This window comes from Zootoca vivipara, chromosome 2, assembly GCF_965207765.1.
Source record: "Zootoca vivipara chromosome 2, rZooViv2.hap1.1, whole genome shotgun sequence".
NCBI lineage: Eukaryota > Metazoa > Chordata > Lepidosauria > Squamata > Lacertidae > Zootoca > Zootoca vivipara.
The window spans coordinates 35919990-35934139 of NC_142584.1; the positions used below are offsets into that span (position 1 = coordinate 35919990).

At 41.9% G+C, this 14150-nt stretch overlaps 2 protein-coding genes across 12 annotated transcripts in view; one reads left to right on the forward strand and one right to left on the reverse strand.

The window, feature by feature from the left end:
• Nucleotides 1-10674, forward strand: part of TBCD (tubulin folding cofactor D) — a 129278-nt gene extending 118604 nt beyond the window's left edge. For all 8 annotated transcript variants that reach the window (XM_088661647.1, XM_035104647.3, XM_088661646.1 and 5 more), the window contains 6 exons: nucleotides 2252-2329; nucleotides 4286-4375; nucleotides 6001-6088; nucleotides 6587-6696; nucleotides 7383-7467; nucleotides 10268-10674. In XM_088661647.1, coding sequence (XP_088517773.1) covers nucleotides 2252-2329; nucleotides 4286-4375; nucleotides 6001-6088; nucleotides 6587-6696; nucleotides 7383-7467; nucleotides 10268-10276 — 460 coding nt within the window. In that variant the 3' untranslated portion in view covers nucleotides 10277-10674. The remainder of the gene's footprint in view (nucleotides 1-2251; nucleotides 2330-4285; nucleotides 4376-6000; nucleotides 6089-6586; nucleotides 6697-7382; nucleotides 7468-10267) is intronic.
• The window catches only part of QTGAL (queuosine-tRNA galactosyltransferase), a 186705-nt gene continuing 175510 nt past the window's right edge, over nucleotides 2956-14150 (reverse strand). The window contains exons 12-13 of one of the 4 annotated variants that reach the window (XR_015948061.1): nucleotides 12392-12569; nucleotides 2956-3251 (exon numbers count right to left, since the gene is read on the reverse strand). Coding sequence is in view for 2 of the 4 variants with exons in the window: in XM_035104653.3 (XP_034960544.1) it covers nucleotides 12489-12569 (81 nt within the window). In the remaining 2 variants the exon portion in view is untranslated. Of the gene's footprint in view, nucleotides 3252-9316; nucleotides 12570-14150 lie in introns of those variants that run through there. The other 3 variants (XR_015948062.1, XM_035104653.3, XM_035104654.3) reach the window with 3 other exon arrangements.

A 14150-nucleotide genomic window follows, 5' to 3' on the forward strand; every position in this document is an offset into this window, starting at 1 on the left:
TTTCCATCTACTCTTTGTGACTTGGAATCTATGGTTATGAAAAAGCCTAATGCCAGAAGTGCAAGTCAGTGGGCCATTTTTTTTTTTTTTTTTTTGCTGATTTGCCTGGCATAAGAGATAGGAAGGCACAATAACTTGGCTAACCAAATTGCATTTGGAGGATATTTTTTCTGAACGGAGCACAGGCTACATACCGGTAACTATATGGCAGGAATGGGGAACTTGATCTGGCCTGAGGATCCAGAACTCCCTGTCTTGTCACCTGACACAGGATATGACATCAGTTGATTCAGTGTTCAAGCTATGGGAGCAGTCACAGGCTAATCTCCAAACTTGGCACTGTATTCTCACAGCACTGAGAACAAAGAAAAGCCCCTGTCTGCCTCTTAATTATCAAGGAGCAAATGGAGGCTCATCTCTGAACTTGGTGCTATGGTCCCACAAAGCACTCTAGAAGAGAAATGTGCACCTCACTATGTGACACGCTCTCTCTCATGAACTTCGTGTCCCAGAAGAACTCGTTTGTTCCTTCTGGCATTTATTTCCTGTGCACAGGCAAGAGGACCCAATGGAGTGGTAGCCAGTTAGCAGCATGTTGGAGGAAGAAACAGTAGAGTTATCGGAACGTGGGATGCAGGCTCTAGAACATAGGTGAGGAAATGAATTGTAGGCCTCTAATCATCCAAGAATATAGGGCATGAGATCCCAAGGAGAGGGAGCAGTGTCACCGTGTACAATTAATAATGGATACAGTGGTACCTTGATTTACGAACTTAATTCGTTCTGGAAGTCTGTTCTTAAACCAAAGCGTTCTTAAACTAAGGCATGCTTTCCCATAGCAGAGGGGAACTCAGTTTACAAATGGAACACACTCAACAGGAAGCGAAACATGTTCTTATTCCAAGGCAAAGTTCACAAACCAAAACACCTACTTCCAGATCTGCAGCGTTCTTAATCCAAGTTGTTCATAAACTAAGCTGTTCTTAAACCAAAGTACCACTGTACATGCAACCTTACAACCATGTCTGGTTCTAAATAATAATAATAATATAGTAATAATTTATGATTTATACCCCACCCATCTGGCTGAGTCTCCCCAGCCACTCTGGGCGGCTCCCAATTGAATATTAAAATGCAAATGAGGCAGTCAGAAGAATAGTAAGTTTAAACAGAGGGGACTAAAAGAAGCTGAAAGATACTAATAATTTCTCCCGATAGAGGTGGGGACCCTCCTGGTGTTTATGAACTCCAATTCCCAGCAGCGTGGCCAGTGGCCAGGGATGGTGGGAGTTGTAGTCCAGCAACATCTGGAGGGGCCACAGGTTACCCACTCCTGCTCTAAATTTTTGAAACAAATGAGGGATAAGGGTGTGTATGTTAATGCTTGAACACTGCCAGTAAAACTATTTCCTCATCACATTCTGAGAAGGGTATGTAGGCCAACAGCCAGAAAATGACTGTGTGCAGGCACACGCCCCACTCCTTAATGGGAATATTCAGATGTGTGTCTGAATGTATAAATTACAGAAAGGAATCCAGGAGCTTTGCCAAACTGTTGCAGACTCTTATCTGACCATTCCCTGGGGCTAAAATGGTTGAAGTTTGAACTTCTGCCCTTTGTTTTTCCCATTTCAAATTTTGTTTAGGAAACAAACTAAGTATTGTGTTAGATACTGGAGAGCCACTGCGTCACAAGTTTTCACACTCCTGCACTGTTTGTGGGCAGAACTGGACAGTATCCTTGCAAATGTGTGGTGCTCACGCTTGCCAAGATAGCAGGAATGGGATGGTGAGGGCACTTGCAGGGAGGTTTTTACAGGAGGGAAGGTGCACACAGTCCCATCTCCCCATCCCTTTCATTGCATGTTGATTCCTTGCAAATGATTTCTATCTTCTGGGCAGACCTGGTTTCAGATCCTGGCTTAGGGAGAAAAATAAAAAATCCGTCAGGTTGGTAAATAGGGAGAAAGTATTCCTTTGATTCTCACCCCAACACAAAGACCATCTAGTAAGAAGGGTCATACGGGCACTGCAAACATGTGTGACTGTATTGCCACCTGACTACTGCTTTATGATCTCACAAAGTGTGCAGTTAGCTCTCAGTCATGCTCTCAAACTAGTTTTGGCTATCAGAAAAGACAGAAGTGTATGAATTTTGGCAAAAGTTTCCCTTTTTAATCTGAACTGTGAAAGTCCCATTGCAAGTGGTGTCAAACATGTTGCTCTGTCTTCTGTGTGTTTTCCTCATTAGGATATCTGTACCGTTGCTGAAGATGCTGGACCAGATATTGGCCAATGGCTGCTTTGATATTTTTCTAACTGAAGAGAAGTAAGTACTAATGAGCAGAGTATAAAGCCTCTCTTTCCCTGCCTCTCCTCCCATTGCTGCTGTGCTGCAGGAAAACAAGCCATAGTATGGCTGGATGTGTCATCTGAACCCAGGGTCATGATTGGTTTCTGTCCAATCTATGAGCAGAAACCAAGGTTTGTTTCTTGCTTACTGTGTGTGGTTTGTTTCTTCCAAACAAACTAGCCTGTGTTCAGACAACACAGCAAGACAGACTATGGCATGTTCCCCTGCAACAAAGCTCGAGTGGGGAGAACCAAAGGGCCTGCAGCTCATTCACATTGAACCAGTTTGTTTTAAATGTGGTTTCATGTGATGTGCAAACCAGGTCATAAGCAGTACTAAGAGCTGAGTTGTAAATCCTGTTTACAAACTAAACAGAAATAATGATCATCATCCGCAATGTCAGTCTCTTTGTAGAAATAATACTAATGAACCACTGAACAGTATCTTAGTAAAACTGCCTCAAGTGTGTGTGTGTGTGTACACACACACACACACACACACACACACACACACTTGATCGTAACAAAATCTCAAAGTAGATACTTGAGTCATGTTGTTCTCTTGTCCTATGAGACACCAAATGAAAGGGCAGGAGAAACTATTCTTTCCAGTTTTAGTAGCATATCATATACATGAGTGTCAGTTGCTGTTTTCTTTGTATATTATACTTGCATGACCATTTGCTGAAGGTGCAGTAATGTGCCATCCGATGGGGTGTGTCGCTACAGGTTTTAAGCAGCAAGTCAGTGGCGCTTTGACTTCATCCACAGATGGGTGCTTTCCTTAACAACAGTAATTTCATACCTGTGCAGGCTCTCAGCTGGGGTGCACTCTGTGCTCTTGGTTTAAGGACCACCCTGAGCGATGTCGTGATTGATCTGGTAAAAATGCTGCTCACCTTTTTTTTTTTTAAAAAAAAGCTCCATTTTCAGGAACACGTGTGCCCAATTTGCATAACACAGAACCTTTTAGACAGATCCCTTTTCCCTATTCACTGATCCTGTTTCTGCTGGAGTGCTGCCCATACAGGAGAAGGAATTTTCTCAATTTCCTTTGGAGAAGCTGTGCTATTTGAGATCACCCATAGGTTAGAGTTAGTTATTACAAATGTGGAATTGGCAGATGACAGAAAGCAAAGCAGGTCTATTTCAGATGCAGAATCCTACACATTAGACTACATGCACTAAATTTTTTCCAGATGCTCAGCTGTAATTGGCCTCTTTGCTGAATGCCTGTATTGTCATTTCCTTTGGAAATCACACCTCATTCCCTATATTGCCATTGTCCTGTGCTGAAAAGCAGCAAGCACTCCTGTTAACTGAATTAATCTCCAATAAATTCCATCCTGTCTATGCACAGCCTTGCATAATTGCTAACAAAGTTAACCTGGCTTGCAGCAATGAATGCAGAATCCATTCTGCACCCTACCTTGCAGCAATATTATAGAGATAAAATGTGTTTCCTTACGGGTAATTTACATATGTGCAACTTTGTGCAGCCTTGAAATGGAGATTCTGGATAAGATTTCACTAAACATGGACACTAAGAAACACTTAATCTTATTGAACCAGCTTTATTGGGGTGTGTGTGTGTGTATGTGTTTGTGGTCTAAACTCATTTAAAAGCTACATGAAATCTTTTCCCATGCAGACTTAAAACGTAACACACACACACACACACACACACACACACACACACACACACATATATATATATATATATATATATATATATATATATTCCAAGCTTTAGGCATAGAAAATAGTGTTTTATATCACACTAACCAGCATGTGATTACTAGGCCAAGATATTAGCACCCCAAACTGAAGTCCACTGTGCCAGCTTAGTGGTTGCTTATGTAACGTCCAACACAGTTTGCAACACTCAGGAGAACTGGTCCCCTCTGAAATAACGTTTACTTAAAATTTTCAGCCACCCATTTCCTATGAAGTTACTCACACTCTGTAAAGAAGAGAGCAGAAGATCTAAAGATATCCAGAAACTTCGCTCCAGCATTGCAGTGTAAGTTGGAACAAAATTGTAATAAAGCAGAGGGATAACTCTAGGGAACTATTAAAATAACCTAGTGCATTGAGGAAGGAATTGTCATTGCATTTGTGTAGTGGCTTTTGGGGGGGGGGCACATGAAAATGTAACAAAAGCTCACCTCCCCTTGTAAAGCAATCTTGTGATTTCACTCTGTTCTGGTTTTTTTTTTTAAAAAAAGTGTCAATGCATTGTTATCATACTGAATTTAGCAGCGCCTTTTATGAGTACTGATTCTAAAGCAAATACTGCTAACTAAAACATTCCTAGTCTGTTGATGTATGGCCTCAACCATAGGGCAGTTTGGATTGTTATACTCTACAGCAGTGGTTTTCAACCAGTGGGCCGTGGCGCCCTGGGGTGCTTTGCATGATAGTCAGGGGCAACACTGGCCCCTGTCCATCTTTCCTTCCCTCCCTCCCATGATGCCCTTTTGTGTCACTGCCTCCCAAAAGCTTGCACAGTTGTTTATTGCAGCAGCCCTGGCTACAAGCTCCCCAGCGAATGGTGCCTCTGGAGCTGGCCACGGTGTGCTTCTTAGGCCCCTGTGGGGCAGTGTGAGGAGGCCTCTCTCTTTGGGGCAGGGCAGAAACCAGGGTTGGCAGCTGTGGCTGCCCGGAGGACTCCCAAGGAGAGGAGAGGGGAGAGGAGAGGAGGCTGAGGGAACACTCCACAAGGGAGGGTATTTGAAAAGGGGTGAGAGGCTGCCAGCTCTGCAGGCAAGGGGTGACATAACTGGGCTCCTGAGCCCCACTGCGGTGCCGCAGAAAGAATGCAGTTGGTCAAACAAGCCATGTACTCAAAAAGGGTGAAAACCTCTCATCTACAGATACTCCCCCACCAGCTAAAAAGGCTAGCTACTGAAATAACCAACATTCTGAGGTCTTTGTGGGACTTGATGGGGATTTCTAGGACCTTGTTGGTAATGGTTCACTTGTTTTAGTAAGGTGCTTCTCTCAAGTTCACTTCTTTCATGTAGCAGACCTGCTGCCATAGAAGTTGATTGATTGATTCAACTGAAGAACTAGACAACGCTTGCTCTGGTTTTTTTTTTTTAAATAAACATAAAATCAATCTTTCTAAGTGTGTGTCATGGAAACTTTTAAAGTTTCTTTTAAAATACAAGACTTCTTGTTTTTGCAGTTCTAATAAGCTTTCAGATGCATGATGAGAGATAGACATGGCAGATTTGTTAAGTTTTGTTTGCTACATTCTCTGGGTTCAGTGTCTGTCCGTTCACCTGTTCTTTGTAAGGATATATAGGCTGAAAATCAGCAGTACTTCTCTTGTGAAACTTCACAGTTTAGCAAATGCTTATCTCTTGTTTTATGCAAGAGAACTTCTTTTTGTAGTGTCAGGTGAGTATATAATACCGGCACCTTTAGTTTTTAGAACCTTATGTCTGGCACATCTCGCTCCGAGAATGGATTCCAAACTCAATTTCCCCCCATGCATATATTTCTGCAGAGTTTGTTGTGACACTAACAGCAGAGTGCTTCTCTACATTGAACATCCTTTCTGGTCTCAATAATACAATTCCTCCTCTGTGATAATATGAAAAAAGCCACTGATGAAATAACATTACTTATTTTTTTATAAAGGTTTTGTGGTCTGATCCAGTTTCCAGGCAGCATGAGAGAGAAAGTTCTGTTTCAGCTCCTCCTCCTCCTTTGCCATCCATTTCCTGTTGTAAGTATTGGAGATGTTGGTTAGGAACTTGGAGGTGTTGATCTTTTATTGCTTGTGTGGATGTCACTAAATGTAATAGTTGGGCAACTTCACGACTATTTGCATTTCTTCTTCCATAATGTATTTGTAAATCACTACCGTCTTCCTTGAATAGTGCTCTCAGTTTAGCAGTTGGGCTCACCTCAGTCCTGTTATTCAATGCACAGCAAACAACCCAGCTGTAAAGTCCACTCTTAGACATATCTGGCTATAGAACCAGTATCCTGTTTTCTGGACCTAAATAGCTGAAAGGTAGTGTGACTGTGTATCTTCTAATTTACTACGCTGGTTGACTCTGGAGTGCATGTGTATAGAGCAAGCAGTACATACAGATATGAGTGTTAACAGTACCCTAGTGCTTTAGAACCTGTGATTTTATGGACATGATACAAGGGTGTTCTTATCCAAACATTTAATCTCTTTAGAGTAATTGAAAGCTATTCCTTTTTCTGCCTCCAGATAAGAAAGACAACAGCCAGTAATGTGTATGAAATGCTCATAACCTACAGTGATATTGCTGAACCGGATATTATAGAGGAGGTCATGACAATTCTAAGTGACACTAACTGGTGAGTTGATGCAACCACACCTACAACCTTATGCTGACTGCCAACCCTCCATGTTGGCGTGCAGACACAACCAGACAAATGTGTGTTACAGTGATGACCGGGGAGGTTTGATGCCAGTTTCGATTCACATGAATCTGGAATACAAACTTCATTTGATACAAGGAGTGATCTTGAACTGCATTTGCTTGTGTTATAGATTTATACAGCTAATTTTGAGCTAATTGACTACCAAGGTAGCTTATACAATTATACAATACAATACTATTAACCCCTCTCCTTCAGTGGCTGGCTGCTGTTCTTAAGGGCTTCTAGTGAGATCAGAGCAATTAGTTTCAGGCACACTTTCTGAAGTGGGGCTGTCACTCATGAGTGGGGCTTTTCCACAGCTCCTGGCTTCGTGTATGTGGTGTGCAGTGAAGAGATATACTTGGGGAATGTGGCATTAAAACCTCCCTACTCTTTAGTTACTGCCCTTATGGAGCCTCCAGTGAGCTCAGAGCAGACAGCTTATTAACTAGCAAATTTATACTGCATTTATGTTTGCTTAGCTTGTGGACTACTTAATTCATCATAAGTTTACTTATCCCATCTTGGAATGGGTTAAAGTTTGCTAACTTAAGTACTTTTGACGTGATAGACTTTGAATCTGTCTGTATAACTTGGTGCTATTTTTCCTCTCCAAACAGGGATGCAGAATTGCCATTTCTGAGGAAGCAGCGCAACTATCTCTGTGACTTAATGAAAGTGCCCAAACCACAACTAGCAGCTAAGGTAAAGTTTTTAAAGGATCCATTTAACGGACCGTGAATATTTTTGGGGGTTCTTCCAGGAAAGACTTGTGACCTGCACATTTAGCAAAGCCCACAATTTCAGGGCAGGATATTCAGAGTTTTGCTTCAAGCCTAGCCCTCTTTAATATGTGGATGTGTGGAACTGCCAAAAAGCAAGTGCTTTATAGCTCCCTTCTATTCTCTTGAAAACATTCCAGACTTCTGGTGCTTAGCTACTTGAGCATGAATTAATACAGTGCAGCTGGCTCCAAAAGCGTGCTTAAAGGAAAGGAGTGATTGGAATTTCCACAAGAAAATATGGACATCATAGCATCTGTCTCTTAGATCCCAACTTTAGTTCAAGAGAGGAGGCCAGGTGATTATTTGTTCCAAAATAATTGCAGAAACACAAGTGAGATTTTAATAAGTCAAAACATGGATATGTACAACCCAGGTACTCGTAGCAGAACTCATGGCTCCTTCATGCCCACCCCCACTCCCCCGTCCTGCTACTGGGCTACGCAAAACTAAGCCATGCGAGCTTGACTTAATGTTGTATGAACTGGGCCATTAAAAACTTCTTTATTTAAATTTTCCATGAACGTGTGTGTGTACACATACATACTTGCAGCCAAAAGAAAACAGCAGAAAAAGAACAATCAATGACCATCATTCATTTGACAACCATTTATATATTTGAGTTGTTTGACAGCAGTGGTGGACTCTCCTTCCCTGGAGGTGTTTGAATAGAGGTTGGATGGCTATCTGTCAATGATTCCTGCTCTGCAGGGTGGCCCTTGGGGTCCCTTCCAACTCTACAATTTTATGATAACCGTGACAGAGAAAACAATATGCTGTTGCCACATTATTCTCTGTTGTTTCTTTTAGTACCAAATCTCAGCGATGCTAATTTGAGGTTTTAAACTAACATAGGGAAATATCGACATTCCATAAAGTGGTATCCCATTCAGAGTTCCTTCTCACACTTGAGATTTGTAAAGTGCAACCTGTGTGTTTGCCCACATGCTCTTCGCAAAGTAGTTTTGAGTACTGGTTGAATATAGATGCAGCTGTTTACATTAATGTAAGGTATGTAACCTGTCCCCAATATGCACTTAATTGCAGGTTTCTTTGTGCTGAGGTTTATACTGCTTTCAGGAAGAAATAATGTCCAGGCAATTACAGTGACATCTGTTATATGGCAAATGGGACAGAAATGTCCTGCAACATGCAACAGGAATACAACAATACCTTAGTGTTCCTGGTTTGGTGGAGGGCAAAGTGGTTGTGCAGCAGCAATGGAGGCATGCAGTGACGAGTTGTTGCTCTAAGCCAGAGCTGGGTTTTGTTCTCTGAGGAATGACTGGTGGTGATAGTTTAAGTATAATTCTATTTGCTGGTTGTGTGTGTTGCCTCCCAAGTGACGATGGAATAGCAATTACAAAGAAATATCCAAGTTAAGGTTTAACAAGGACAAAAAATGCTGAGTCCTGAAAGCTGCATTTCCTCGGTATCAAAAGATTTGAAAATGGTCCCATGGCGCTCTGATCTAAGACTGACAGCCACATCTGCATCTCTTTGTGCTGTAGCTCAAGGCTTCTCTCTCCACAAGCTGGAGGAATTTTCACACAAGGTTGATTCCCTATTTTTCAGAGGGAGTGTATGAAAAATATGCAAGTGCTATCCAGCTTTCAGAGCTCACATTTCACAAAGAGAACCACAGAATGCTTTACAAAATAAGGAAAGAACATTTCAAGTGTGTATCTTTTACCAACTCTCTTGACCTTGATTCACCTTTTTGGGGGGCGGGGAGGAAGCTTGCAGTTGAATTCATTAAATAAACTTGTAGCCATGAAAGATTCTTCTTTTTAATATAAAGAGAAGTGGTCAAAAGGGTATTTCTTGGTATACAAAAGTTGCTATGTGTGCAACTTACGTAGTGCTCCAGTTGCACTCCACAATGTATTGGATATCAGCAACTGGAGCTTACATGTGTTGCTCTGAACAGGGGTAATAGATAATTTGTAATAATATTATTGGTATTGGAGCTGGCGATAAATCAGCTGATATGGCTTCTAGATCACAATAGCGGCTTCAGACTTCTTGAGCTGCCAATACATTGTGGTTCTACATACCTCACTCCCGTCTCCCTGAGTGCACTGTGCTGGCAGGGGCTGGGGAGCCACAATGTACTTGCAGCTCAAAAGGTTCAGCCATGTGAAGACTGTGTGCCCGTCGCTGCCTCAGATGAGCTGGAAGCGGGCTTCCTTAAACTACTCCACTAAGGGGTGGGTGGGAGGTTGCCTGCCACCAACGGAACAGTTTAAGGAAGCCCCCCACCTCTGCCTCATGTGAGCTGGAGTGGGGGGGGGCTTGATCAACTGAGGGGTACAGGAAGCTGCTCACTTACCTGATCAAGCCCCCCCCCCCAAATGTTCTTGCTCGTGCAAGCCAGAGGAGTATGGGGCTGGGTGATGTATCTCTGCTCCTTCTTCCTCCCCCTAAGGTGGGAAGGAAGAAGCAGCCAAGATACATTTCAGACATCGTGATATATCAGCAGCTAAATACCACAATTTACTGATATATCATGATGTTAAAAACCAGGTATTGCCCAGCCTTAATCAGCACTGATGTATACACAGTACAGTAGCATCAGCCCTTCCATAAGGAAACTTAGGTTAGGCATCTTAAATCTATGCATAACAAATTAACTATTTATTCAGTTCTACAGATGCGGTGTCAATCTATTTTGTTTCAAAATAAGCTCTTAATAACTCACAGCTCTTCCTTCTTTTCTGCAGAGCACATAATTGAAAACAGTCAATATTAGGAAAACAAGTTCTTCAGAGCAGTAGATACAACGGAGGAAGGAGCTACTGTCACAGCAACTTGAAAAGTCAGGATTGTGGAAGCGTCTTTTTAGAAGCTGTGTGCAGAAGGAGTTTTAAACTCAAATATATGTTAACAAAACAAAAGTCTATTTCTAGTCACTCCTTAATCTCTAACCACAAGATGGCAGTTTGGTCACATGTTATTCTCTTTCATGTTCAATATGTATGCTGATGTTTTGTGTTTCTTTCCCCAAACTAGATTAAACATCTATTGGAAAGATCATCCTACCAGCATTTCTTGTATAGTCCATCTTCTTCAGCTGTTAGCTTGGTTTGCAGTGAATAGTTAATGCACCAATAAAGGCAGTTTGCATGCACTAAGGGACTTTATCCTGTCAAATGAAATTATGTACCACTGTTTTTGTAAGAAGAACAAATGCACAACTCCAGTTGCTGTGCATAGAAGGGCAGCTAGCAGCTTTGCTGTACGGGAAAGAAGAGAAACACACACTCCAAGCAAAAAGGTTTGTTTGTATGCTTGGTATGCAATGTGGCACAATGATGTTCAGGAAAGGGACTATTGATGTTCTTGGCATGTGTGAAGGGCACCAAAACAATGGGATCATAACCTAAATTCATTGTGTGATTTCAACTGGAAAAATGTTACCTCTATAAACAGGAAGTATAGCTGACTCTCCTGTCCCCACCACCAATTTGATATGAAAACTCTCAGCCTGCCATACATTAACATTCACTGGCAGTGTTCAGATACTGACTGTTTTCTAACAAGAACTACTTCTACATAACCTTGCTGGTTGTTCCTCTTTATCAGATGCTTCTGGCTACATGCTTAAGACCCTTTCACTGATGTAAAATGAGACACCAACCAGAGGGAGGGGCTCACTTTGGTTCTCCAGTCTAGACAAATTTATTTTGCACCATTTTTGCATAGCCAAAAATGGGAGTGGGGGAAAATAACATTTCCAAAAACATTCTTTGGATGCTGCTCACAGCAGCTTATTGCCCCAGTAGCTCCAGGTAGGATGTTTAAAAAAACATCCCCAGGCTTTTCAGACAGTTTTAAACCTGCAGACTGTTTCTGGGCAAGTGCCCTAGGAATATAACTGAAGGGTGCTATATTATTATTTGTAATATATATTATCACTACTATGGAACAGGAGTGCCCTAAATGACTAGTTAATCTCACAATAGGGGCAAAAATATAATGGAGACCGTTTCCAAGCACCTTTATGTAAATTATATTCTAATTCTCGCATTCAACTTCCACCTAGCCTGAGGTGTAGCCTTTTTAAGCCCTGCATATAAACCACATGTGTCACACAGCATAGGGGGACTTTAACTTAGAGGAGCCTCCAGCTGTTCCTGTCAATGCTGGAATTACACAGGCCCTCACCACTTCTTGATACATAGGCCAACTGTAAATGCACCCTTCTAAAAAACAATGCAAGAACAATTGGGTGTGCGTCCCCTATAATGCTAGACATTTCAACGTGTTAGCTAGGGTAGGGTGGGGAATCATCAAAGCGGTGGCTTGTCTCATTTCCTCCAAAATGCAGGTTGTAATAGATCAGCAGGATCTCATCCTACTACAGTGGTGCCTCGCTTAACGAATGCCCTGCTTAACGAAATTTCCGCTTAACGAAAGGATTTTTCGAGCGGAGGTTATCTCGCTAGACGAATGCGTTTTACGAGAAATTCGTCTAGCGAATCGCGGTTTCCCATAGGAATGCATTGAAATTCAATTAATGCGTTCCTATGGGCCAAAAAAAATTCAATGCATTCCTATGGGATTCGCTAGACGAATTTTTCGCTATAAGAAAAGACCCGTGGAACGAATTAATTTCGCCTAGCGAGGCACCACTGTATTCCTTTACAATGTGTGATAGGTGCAAAGGAGTGACAGCCTTGAAATGCTATCAACTGTGGGAAACTCCTTCTGTACACCTTCAGATCGAGAGCAGCATTCACAGAAAGATTAGATTGTATACTAAGCTTTGCTGTCACTCCAACATTAGCTGTCCCCCCCTTTTAAAGGAAATACAAGAAGTATTTCACCTTTTAATTTACTAATACCTGTTTTGAGGAATTCCTTTGGAGGTGAGAGCAGAAACAGGCTAGCATCTCCTCTGGTTTGTCTAGCAACATAAAGCCTTCCAGTGCACCATATTCTTCAGTTAAAATGATAATAATCCACAGCTTCCTTCAGATTCAACAGCTTCAAGTTTTCCTCAAACTGTCCACCTGTCAAATCCTGTCAAAACAAAGATCAATTAGTTGAATCTGTCTGACATACTTAGATTTCAAAGACCCTTCTTTACAGGAGTGTATATGGTTGGTGTTTTTTTTTGTTTGTCTGTCTGGTTGGTTGTAAATCACTTTGGGTTGCTGTGGGCAAGTTAAAAGTTGTGCTAAGAGATACAGTTAATAGTTTGTACTCCTTCCTTCTCAACCCTTGCTTCTTTTCCTGCCCCGAAACTATGTAAATCCTCTATGAAACCACAACACTTCTGTGATGCAAGCATACAATATTAATATTTAGTCACAGCAACAGTCATTGTCAGTTGAACTGAGTCCAATACGGGTGTGTAGGATTCTCTTCCTAACATGTTAAGCTTGTAGGAACATTTCGACTACAATCACACTGTAAAGTCCAATAATTTAAGGACTTAAACTTGAGCATTTTCCATTTCATGCCCTTTTACTGTATGTGGGATACCTGCATATCTTACTGGTAAGTCTGAAGGGAGTTTATTGTCAGTCTAGGATATTTTTTTGGGGGGGGGGAGTGCAAGTCTGAAATAAATTTGATCCATATTATAACGATTACGATCTATTAATAGAGGTTTCATTATTCCAGATAAGAAATGACCAGAGAGCATAGCCAGGGGGTTCCAGCAGTATACTGGGTCATACAAATACTGGCTTATCAGAGCTCATCAGGTCTCCCATCCCTCTTGACACTTGCACATGCTGATGACATTGCTCTGCCCCCCCCCCCCCCCGGACATATAGAACTCTACATATTCTGTGACCTACCCCCATGTCCTTTACGGAGTAATGAAGAGGGAGGGAAGACTTACACTGCTTTGATGCTTTGTAAAGGCAGACTCCTTGTGCTTGAACAGTATCTTAGTATGTGCTGTAGCACATACACTACAGCACATACCTTAGTTCTGATCAGGCACTATCCCTTCCCTTGAATGACTTGACTGGGGTGGGGGGTGGGGGTCCATCTGTTGCAGAACAGGTAACAGCAAATCTCCCAGCACCTGATGTCCTGCTATACCCAAACAACAACAATGGATTCAATACTAGGTAGTAGGTAGGTCAAGGAGAATGCAAGGCCCTTAATTTGACCAGGAAGTGAGCAACACCAGCTTTCATGGTGATAGTGATTTCAACAGAGTGCATAAAAGCAAGTGAAGGCTAAAGGAGGTTAAAAATGGACAGAGATGGGTTAAGGTGAAAGAAAAACTTTCTCCCTAGCACAAATATTGCTATTACCAGAACTACCGTCTTGCAGATGAGGACCTAGACCTACTTTTTTTTGGGGGGGGGGCAATAGCAGCACTACATTTTTGACCCACAGGTGTTACTTTTCAAGCGACTTAAACAAGTAACATTCTGATGACAACTCAACATATTAGTGATTTGGTGGATTTTGCATAATGAATGGGTTCTTTATTGAGAGCTGTTTTCACTAAGCAACTGGACTATTAACTCTGTCTACTGGCGATTCCTTCAAATCCTACCTACTGTACGAAGAGGAAATTTGTGCCTACTTGCCATCCTGCACAGTCTAATGTGATGATACCCTCCACCCAACCTTGTG